Genomic DNA, 10838 nt, shown 5'->3' with positions numbered 1-10838 from the left:
TCCAGCTCTTCGAGGTTTAAACAACATAATACATTTCAGTGAAAGGCAAAGCATATATTTAGGATGAGACTCTTAAAGGGAAGACGAGTATTCTGATTTTCTCAGTGGAGAAGTGTTAGCATTTCGTAAATGTGTTTATAGTCATTCTCCCTTTTACTTAATTCTTTTTCTAACTCTTGGGTTTTTTGTATATATTTTATTTTTCAGGCAGCAGCATCTGTCCAAAGCCCTTAATACTACCTAGATCTTGTACAGTGAGTGACACGACCAGTCTAGTTGAGAATGTACACAATGAAGCATCTCAGGGAATAAATGGAAGTGTGCCAGTCAAACAGTCCCCACGTTCAGCTTCAAATCCAAAGCCACAAGGTAAGTAGTCTCAAATATTTTTGTTAGGGAAGTTGGTCTTCATCTTAGACTTTCAGAGAAATAGAGCATCTTGAAAGAACTGTATTTGTCAGAAAGAAAACAGTGCAGTAAAAGCTTACTACTGAAACAGATGTTCTGTAAACATGTTCTGCTTTATGAATCTGTAATTTCTGATATTTTGCTCAAAAAGGTTCTAAGAAGGAGGAAAATTTGACTTACTAATATGTTACAAAAACGTAGGCATAGCTGCACTTTTTATCTCAAATGACTAGTAATTTACTGTGCACTTACTGCCAGGCAGTACGTGTTTAATTCATTCTCTGCCCAAGAAGTAGCTAGTAGGTAGAGATGGGGGAACACATGTAAGCTCCTTGTGTGCATTAAATTATTGCCAGTGCAAAAGGTTTACTGCATTTGAGCTGGAAGGTTTTGATACTATTTTTTTTGAATTGGAGTGTTTGGTTGGCTGGTGAGGAAGATATTCAGGGCCTTTGAGGTTTGAGAGGAGCCCTCCTGCAGGAGTGTGTGGAAGGATGACAACTTCACGTTTGTGTCATAAAAATGCTGAACAAAAATGTTTACAGAGTAGATTTCCTTTCTTTCTGTTCATAATTTGTATCTTCACTTCTAGAAGCTACATAGGTCATTTTATATATCTAAACCTCAAAACATGTGGTCTTCTCAGTAATAGTGATGGTTCTGCTGAGGTCAGACTCAACAAAGAGCCTGTATGTTCTGGAAATCTTTGATTCAAAGGAAATCTGGTCTGATGTCTTTTGGGAGTGACATGCAATTGGAACTTCGTTCATCTCAGAAAACAAGTGAGTTTAGGAGACTGATATCATGGCCATGCTCAGTGAATTGGATTCTGAGACATGGTGCTGATATGACTGAAACTAGACCTACTTACAGGAAACTAATTCACATCTAAATCATGTATAGAAGCTAGAATCACACAGAGTCATCATGTAGTGGATTTAACATTCTGTGCATCAATTAATGGGAAAATGCATCTTCAATAATTTTACACCAGTCCCGAGTTCAGCTTAGAGTTAAGGGTTGATGGGGAGAAGAAATTTATTGGAGTGTCAAGGAAGTTTTGTTTACTTAGGGAGAATGAGAGCAAGATAAAGCTGTATTTTAGTATTCTTTGTTTTTATAGAACTTTTGCCGGTATTGTTCCCCAAGATGTTTTTATCAGTCATACGTAAACATTACTCATCTGAGTAGTCTTTTTGCACAAGTTCCTAGGTCTCTGAAATGCATTCTCTGCTGCTAAGTTAACAAGAGGACACGTGCTTTTTCTAGGAAAAACATTTTAGGAATCTGTTAATGGATAAACAGAAATGGGCAATCAATAAAAAGATTTTAAGCATTTTGAAAACAAAGCCACACCACTTATTTTAAATTTTAGCTGTTAGATAAATCAGGAGTTGGATGTTATTGGACCCCATTCATTCAAGTAGTTACACAGCTGTTGTTGCTCTTTCCTAGCCACGAGTAACATGTCAAAATTGCGTGCTCTGAAATGTTGTAGTCAAAGAAATGCAGCTGTGTAGACTTTATTCAATAATGCTGTTGTAAATAGTATTATGTGCCTGTTTTGTTCATGTGTTTCTCCGTTTATTTCTACTAAATAGGTACGTCATATTGAAGTTATAGACTGTATCTTTTTGGCCATTTTATTTAATAGAAGCAAAACAAAATAGAATGAGATAAGCATTTGGGATCCAAACAATCCAAGAAAATTAAATTGCTCTAGTTTATTTGTTTAAATGAGAAGTAGTTCAAATATTTGTAAACAGGCTAGCTAGATCAAATGAACAAATTTCTGCACAGAATCCAATAATAAGTTCTTCTAATTTCTTTTCCCCGGGCATTTCAAAGAGAAAACAAACTAGCAGTCTGAGACATGGACAGGAAAAGAGCAATTTTTGTTCCCCGATAATTCCGTTCATCAACAATTTAGTAATTTATATGTCGGATATCGGTGTGGAGTACAGTTTGATTCATTAAAATCTTTGCAAATTTGGAACAAAGCCTGAAACCAGCTGAAGGCTGTTGAGGGAGTTAAGCAAAGAAACCAGGACTGTGGAGAAAAGCAGTCGCAGTCTGTACCAGCTGTGTAACACCATGCTTCACCTTTGCATGAATACAGTGCCTTCTCTGACAGAGTGGACTAATCCAGATTGGAGGTAGACAGTGGAAATAGCAAAATATGCTACTGAGTTCCAAGGTGATGATGCGCAAGAGATGAAGCAAATTATTCAATAATTTGGAATTTGCCCTTGCTCAAATATTTGTAGGTAACAATCTGAACCTAGCAATAGCAGTATGCGTGTAGAGTGACATGCACAATTGACCTTTTTTTTTTTTTTTAGTCTCTGCTATTTCTTGCTCATCGAACCTCTTGCATGAGTTTTATGATGCCAGATTACTAAATAATGGGCACTGAAACTGTTGTCTGCATCAGGCAGTTTTATTGTAGGATGGAAAATATGTTGAAACGTCAATACTTTTTCAAAGCAGTGAAGTGTCTTGACAGTTCAAGACTGTGCATCAGTTGCTCATTTAAATTTTTCTAATGAGCACTTAGGAGTACTCCTGCTGAGTTTGAAGAGGCATTTTTGTTTGGGTTGGAGATGATTTTGCACTCCAGAAGATGGCCTGGTTTGTGGTACTATAAAATGGTATGGACACAGAGCATTCCACACGTAGACTTCAGCAGTCGGTTTTAGCTGACTATCTACTGTGCAGCATCAATCTGGCCCTCCTTTCTCAGTTAATTATAACATAGTCTGTTGTTTCAAACGTATTTAGTGGCCTGGGCCCAGAAAACTTGAAGGACCTCTTAAACATCTCTAGGCCTCTAAAACATCTGTTTAACATATTTCTCTAGTAAATGAATCTTCTACAGTTAAAAGTGAATTGAACTAAAACTGAGAGCTGTTTCTAGCTAGAGTTCTTCAGTGTCAGGGGTGCTTTAAGAAACCTTTAGCAATGTCTCTTTTAGCAACAAAACTTCTAAATCCCATACACTTCCTCCAGGAAGAAGGCAAATGAGAGAACAAAGCACATGTGATTATTATTCGTTGTTTTATTATTGAAAGATGCTTCCTCTGATGTGGTATAAAATTGTGGAAACGTACATCCTGAAGAGAAGATGACTTTTTATCTCTTTCTGCTGAGTCTAGGTTACTAGCTATTTTGAACTGTCCTTAGGAGTTTAAATCATTGATATCTGTCCAACTGTGCTCATTTGATCTTGCTGAAGGTGACGGAGCATGGAAGGAGGTGAAGGATGACTCAGCCAGAAGAGCTGTGGTTGCTTACCACAGGAACCTTTAATTGTGTATTTTCTTTGAATCAAAGCATAGCAGCATTTTTTAACCAAAAGGAGTTAAACGTAGAGGGAGATCAAACTCATACTTTCTAAGAGAAGAGATAAACGGTCTTTGCTAGTAAACTTTGGAGTCAGCAAAGGTGGTTGCACACTTTGAGCCATCACCTCCTACTTCCTTGTGTATATATACAAAGTTGAATGCACAACGAGGCACTGCAGCTCAGTACCTGAGTAGGTATTTTGGCTAGTGTTACACAGCAGCAGCTACCTGAGTATACTGAGAGGTTTTCTTGGGCAGAATATGCAGTTCATATCTCCTAATGAGCTCAAAATTCTACAGTATAGAGACAGCGTATTTATAGACTCAAACAGAGCTCTGTATTATGCAGGGCATTACAATGGCCCAGTCTTTTCTATTCTTTTTTCTTTAAGATTCTTGCTGTGCGCACACTGAAAAATAATCTGATTAAAACAAAACACAACGGAAGTACTTTGAGGGGAGAATTAAAGGAATTTGTTTTCCATAATCCCTGTTAACAAGATTGACCTTAGGGGAAGGTTTGTGTGTTTCTTTATGCTACTGATTCCTTTCTTTTCATTGATCTTGTGACTGCCCTTTTCCCATTGCTCTATTTCTAAAGCTTACAGTAGCTACAGCAGAGCTGATTAGGGGAAATGCTGTCTGTTAGATGGTAATAGGGAATAACGAAGAAAATATCTTGCATTACTGAATTGGCAAGGCTGTTTGGTTTGTGGTTCTGCTCTGAAGACACTACAGGGATTTTCTAATATACTGGGATTGTGCAATTTGACCAGAAGTTCTTCGTGCTTGCCCTTCTAAAATGCTGCTAAGCTGCGTTTTTATCAGTAATAACTGCAAAAGTGTGGAATACCTCCACAGAATGTCCTAGAATTTTATTTTCATCCCAGTGGGTCCAGTATAAAAATAGCTTCCAACTAATTCCTTCTGCTTTATCAGTAGACATTAATTCCCTCAGGTTTAGTAGTTTCGATATACCCTTGTGAGGATATTAACATTTTATGAGATGTACAAAAGAATTGAAGAGATGCAGGAGTCCATTAAATAAGAGAATTCACAGGGCTGTGCGTTATACAAAATCCATCGCAAGAGCAAGAAATGTTTAAGTGTCCCTACAAAACAGTGCGTACTGCTGGGCAGCAAATCCACCCAGCGTCCCCTTTCCTTTCCATCTCCTCCCCGAGGGAATGGCAGTGCCCCCATGCAATTACATGTCCTGCTTTTTTCCCAGCCTGCTTGTGTCGCCTTTTTCAGCTGTCCCATCGCCTTTGTCAGCTCAGCAAGCTATTCAGTGCTTGGACAATTATCTGATGCGCATTGGCCTGATTCTGCCAGACCTTCTACGAACTCCCTGAGAAGAGGGAATACAGGGAAAGCTGCTCCACCGCACTGCAGCTGTGGCTGAGCAAATGTATGCGGCTTGTCAGGAGGGCCTTCAGTTACTACAGATACTCAAGCAGTTGCACAATTTAATATTCTGCTTGTTTCAAGATTGCAGTGTAACTGTTTGAAAACTGCAGTCTTTTACGTCATCCTTTCTGTATTGCATCCTTATCCAAACTTGCTTTTTCACTGTTGTTTATAAAGTGTGAAAGGACCAAAAACACACATACACAATAAAAGCATCTGACCTATGGTAATTCCTTTTTCCTCTGATTATTTAATTGATCAGCATTTGTAGTCGATATGGTTGAAGTCTAAAGCCTTTTGTGGTACATTCATTTCTTCATAGTCTCTTACGGCACTTTTCAGACTGCAGCGATCACTACAATCCCATTTAAGTGCAATTAGGTTATGGGAAGCACAGATAAATATTGCCTCCCATAAATTTAATGTAAGGTAGAGATGGAAAGTCACCCTTAATCGAGTGTTCCTTCAAGTTTATCAAAGTCTATGATTGTATACTTGCAAGAATTTTTTCAACAGCACTTTCAAATGTCAGTTGATGGTATTTAAGTGAATTCTTGTGGTGCACACGTTTTCCAGGGTAAGACAGTAAGCTATTCTAGACTCAGCAATGTGAGGAATGTGGCTTTTTCGCATCCATCTATTGTGTGTCCTGCACTAGTGATTATTTTTCTACCACGAGTTGCACATGATTCCTAATGCCAATTCCTCTCCTCCTTCACGTTTGCTCCCTGGCAGGTCTCTGTAGTTACTGGAGGACTGGTGCCTGTGGTGCCCGGAGAGCAGTGGCAGAGCCCCTGGGGCTGCCAGTTCCACTGGCAGGACGTTGCTTGCTCCTGCCTTTTATTAAAGAGCAGATATAGTCTTTATTTTTCAATTTCTCATCAAATACTTTCACTTCTGCCCATGGTGTGTTTGGGGAGTATGTATGATAATGAAGAGAGTTGTGTTCTTAGGACCCTTCCATGAAGTCTCTCTTTTTGATGAAGCTGTTGCATTGCTCTGATAGTGAAACACATTCAGGCCCTGTCTGTGAAGTGCTTTTGCTACCCACAAATGCTGCATAGTCACTTAACGGGATAAAAATTAATGTTCCCAACCTGTGACAAAATATCCTCAGAACTTGTGATTTTAGTTGCTTTATGTATCACCTTGTCTTTTGTGTTCTAGTCACTACTGTATTAAACAGTGGCTGATCATTAACAATCTAATTAGAAGGACATATCAGGAACAGGGGAAAAGCAAGAAATATAAAAAGTATTTTCAGGGGAGCAGGTTTTCAGCAGCATAAATAGACGAAGGTTCAGTGAGTAAAGGAAGCTCAAAGCTGAAGGCAAATACCTTTTCCTACTGACTGTTATTACTGAGGTCATGAGGGAGAAGGTAAAGAATTAGAGTGCCAGACTTTTAGTGCAGTAATCTAAATCTCTTGAGCACCAGAACACAGGTACATCCTCTGATTATGCTTAATTCTTTTTTATGATAAAATCTGCACTTATGGAGGCTGCACGTACGTTTACTGCAGTAAGTGATAAAAACCCCAAACAAACTAGAACCCCTCCACCCATTCCCCCCCCCCTCAATTTTCTAGCTTTTTAAAGTACTATGTAGTTCAGCTTTTATCCAAGAAATATAACAAGATACCTGATACCAGACAGTACATAAAAAACCTATATGAAGTCTCTATATTCATAGAGCAACTTTAAGGTTAACTTTAAAGCAAATAGTATCTTTTCATTACTGTAGTAAGTTCTTGGGCAAAAATCTCTTATGCTCTGGCAGTTCAAAGAAACAGTTCATGAATGATTGGTGATGGTTGTTGTTGTTTGCAGTGCCTCCAAAGCCAATTCATCTACAGAAGGTGTCATCTGTTACATACCAAACCCCTTGGCATAAAGCTTTATCAAATCAGAAACCAAGAATGGAGGAAGAGACACCCACCCCTGTTTCCAGTGTCACAAAGGAAAAGTCCAGTAAAGTGTCAGATCTCATAAATCGTTTTGAAGGAGGAAGGTACGTAATAGAATTTGAAATTCTATTCTATTTTATTTTTGTAACTCTGTTGTGTGGGAGTTGTTGGAACTTGAACCTGTGAGGAAGAACATAGGTACCATGGTAGTGCTTAAACCCATCCCTGCCGGAGGAGTTGGTGGCAAAACTGCTTGTTTTGAAATGGTGAAAGACAATTGTATATTTGGCCTGTACAAGGTGTGCTTTGATAAGGTGCTAGCTTTAAATTTCCTTTTCTTTCCTTTTTTAAAAAAAAGGAAGCAAACAAATGTGTAGGTTGGTGGGTTTGGGTTTTTTTGTTTGTGGGTTTTTTTGTTTTAAGCATCCAGAAAAGTGTCAGCAATTTGGCATAGGTGATGATTTTGGACTGAAACTTTGATGCTAATCTTAAATGTTTTTGTTCTTGCAGAAAAAAAAAAATTACTTTTATAAGCACATAGAAAAACCTGATTTTCCTTTTATACTGTCTTAACCTCTTCAGATCATTCATGTGAAGAGAGTGAAGCGTACAAGTTATTTGTATTGATATGTGATACATTCTCTAAACTGTTTGCTTTGTAGTACTTCGTGATTTTGATGGAATAGCTTGGTGTTCTTGAGTTTTGATACTGACTTTTACAGGAAACGTTTGGAACTTTTAGAAAAATCAGCCGCAGTGAACTCTGCTTTCATAAAATAGTATTACTTTTGTGTCTTTAATTAGATGAATGTGACAAGCATTATAATCTCTGAAATGGAAGTACCAAGTGTATCCGCTTTGTATAAACAGAGCAGCTTTCTAGAAAGCCCATGACAGAGGAACAAGTCAAGACATGGTCCAGTGACAGTTGAGCATTGCAAGTTTTAGACATGGCTTTCTTGTGTTTTCTCAGAATACTGATGTTCTGAAGGGATGCCTCCTTCAAGAACGAATGCATGATGTACAACAGAGCATGTCCTGAGGACCCAGAGTTATTAAGACTTTCATTGAAAGAACTTCCCCTCAGGATAGGGGAAACTTAATCCTTTAAACAGAAGCAGCTAAGCATTGCAAAAGTACGTTTGTCCAGTGGAATAGAAACAAATTCAGAGCTTCATCCGCTTGGAACTTCTATTATTAGGCAGAGACTTAATTGCTTTCTGCCAGGACAGCTGCTCAAAGATGGGAAAAAGAAATTACCGCAGCATGGAGGTGCTATGAATTCTGCTAGCACAGGTCTCTACTCCTGTTATCACACTGTTTCCCAGTCTTCCTCCAAAGCATCACCCGAGTCTTTTTAACAGCATAGTCTCCTTAGAAAAGCAATTTTTTCCTTTCTGAAGGGAAACTTCTCAAGTTCATTGTGTCCTACACCAATGAGCCCTACATTTCTTCCTCCTATACATGCCTGCTGCATTGTACAGGAACTTTTTCAATATTATACATTTAAAGAAAGCTATAAAGAAAACAAGAAAAACTTTCTTATTTGAAGATCCTTAAAAGTAGGGATGTTTTATTTTGGGGACTAGGGGAAGCTGAATTGCTTTTTGGCCAGCATCATTCATTACATACACCCAGTAATGTCTGTCCAGTGATTAAATTCTCCTCAGCTCTATGATTTCTGCTTATGAGAAACTTCCATGATAAGTATGTTGAGTTCTGGAATATTCTGCTGTGGGCATGTAAGCAATTCCTGTTTTTTAAATGAGCTCAGCTCACAGAATGTGAAGGTGAACTTCACTTCTAATCATTGATCTTCAAATGGGTAGGTAGCATGTTCATGAACTGCAGACTCTGATTGTCAATTATGATAATTTGTTTTCATTCTGTACAGCCCACAAAGACATAGGCGTGGCAAAAAGTTAATTAAACCTCTTTGCTGTGTGCGTGCACTTGAAAAATCTTGGAGTTAAGCTTCTTTTTAAAAAAGTCAATCTTTACACAACTAAAGGAAAAATGATATCAATTTTTTTTTTGTTATATGGTGGAAGAAGATGAAGCTAGTGTAAGATAGTTTTTGAGCTCTATGTATGAAAGCGCAGAATAATTTTACAATATTTATGTAAAGTGTGCTATAAATAAGGAGTAAACATACAGTTTATAAGCAGTCTTCATCTTTCCAGAAGATTAATGGTCCATACTAGGAACAGTATGTTAGAGAACAGTCATGGTATCATTCTGCAAGTTGAATATAGCTTGTTAAATCTACTTCAGACAAAAAGGTAAAGGTTTTACTTTGGTTCCAAAGATTTTTTTTTTTTTTTTTTTTTTTTTTTTTTTTTTTTTTTTTTTAAATCTATAATGAAGCCAAGCCCTTTTGCAGAGTAGGCTGCCATTCATATTGGCCTAAAATCCAAAATATCAAAAATCAGAGGAAGAGATAGTGAAAGTTATGAAGAAGGAATAACATGTTTAAAGTGGAGGTAAAATATGGAGGGGAAAAAATCTTCAGGGAAGGTGCAACATGACAAAAGGACACTGCTAAATATGGGAACTGGGGGAAGAAACGGGATAAGAATTTAAAGCTCTTCCTCTGATATGGTCAGCTAAGGAAAGGGATGCTAAATGATCTTGGATGTTTTTCGTGTGTGTTGTATAATTAAAGGGCAGTTAGGGAACCATAAGTCCTTCTCCGTTTCTGCAAACAATCTTCTGGGAGGTTGTGGGGAGCAGTGCCTCAGTTCCCTTGTCTGTTGCATGTAGCTGATCATACTGCCTTCCATTTTACAAATGAGGTTTAAGACACATGAGAATGTAATGAATCAATATGGATGGCACTCTGGGTTTCCAGTAAGAGATGCATGTTTGTATGTGTTCCAAAGAAATAATGCAGTTCAAGACTCAATGGCCTGAAATGCCTGATATTAAAACAGGAAAAATGGTTTGGGAGGAATTGGTTATATGCTGCAGCTCTGCTACTTCCCAGACCAGGGAACTGCAACCCCGTGTTTAACTTTTCTCTCATCTATGTTTTGTTCGTTTCGTGTTACTAGCCCGTTAAGTCCTAGTGATATGAAGAAAGATTCCTCTGTTCTCCACATTTCTAAATCTCAAGGAAGATATGGGTCAACACCATCACCTCAGCCAAAACTCCTCTCCCAGCACTCACCACAAAAACAGGGAAACAGTAACACCGACAAAACTCAGGTTGCACAACTACACACAGCCAACGGAGTAGTAGCACAAGACCGGACAGAAGATGAGGACGAGAGATTACCAGATTGTGACTCTGCTGTGTCCACCCTGGTTCCAGACAATGCCATCAATAGTAGCTTGGTAAATGGGGAAAGAGAAAGTACTTCCAGAGAGTCATTGCAAAGTATGACTGCCTGTGAAGGACAGATGCTTAACAGCAGCCACAGGACTCCAAGCAGTGATACGCTGCTCCCGTCTGAAAATGAAACTTTAGAAATTAGTACTAATGTGAAGGACGAACCAACTGAGGAAACTAGTAAGCAAGATCAACCTGTGGAAACAAAGGTAAAAAGAGAAATTGTTTTGTTCTTGCTATATTACTGCTTCGTGTATTTTCTCTAGGTTTATATTTACAAAAGAAAAAAAACTTCCAAGAGCAGGTCAGAAAGCTGAAAATATTTTGGTTATTTTTCCTCTGGAAAATAATTTTTAAAAAGGGGGAAAAAGTTTTGCTTGCCTTGCTCCCCCCTTCCTTGCTCTGCGCCCCCCCCCCCCCCTTCCCCCCCACCCACCCG

General features: G+C 38.4%; 1 protein-coding gene across 1 annotated transcript in view; it reads left to right on the top strand.

Moving 5' to 3' along the window:
- Nucleotides 1–218: 218 nt before the first annotated feature.
- Nucleotides 219–10838, top strand: part of FGD4 (FYVE, RhoGEF and PH domain containing 4) — a 37358-nt gene continuing 26738 nt past the window's right edge. Inside the window, exons 1-3 of the mRNA XM_010132862.1 lie at nucleotides 219–369; nucleotides 6992–7172; nucleotides 10122–10608. Of these exons, the coding sequence (XP_010131164.1) occupies nucleotides 7081–7172; nucleotides 10122–10608 (579 nt within the window). The 5' untranslated portion in view covers nucleotides 219–369; nucleotides 6992–7080. The remainder of the gene's footprint in view (nucleotides 370–6991; nucleotides 7173–10121; nucleotides 10609–10838) is intronic.

The sequence above is a fragment of the Buceros rhinoceros genome, unplaced genomic scaffold (genome assembly GCF_000710305.1).
Source record: "Buceros rhinoceros silvestris isolate BGI_N320 unplaced genomic scaffold, ASM71030v1 scaffold9823, whole genome shotgun sequence".
NCBI classification, from domain to species: Eukaryota; Metazoa; Chordata; class Aves; order Bucerotiformes; family Bucerotidae; genus Buceros; species Buceros rhinoceros.
The sequence above is the reverse complement of the archived record's forward strand: the minus strand, read 5'-3'. Positions and strand labels throughout refer to the sequence as shown.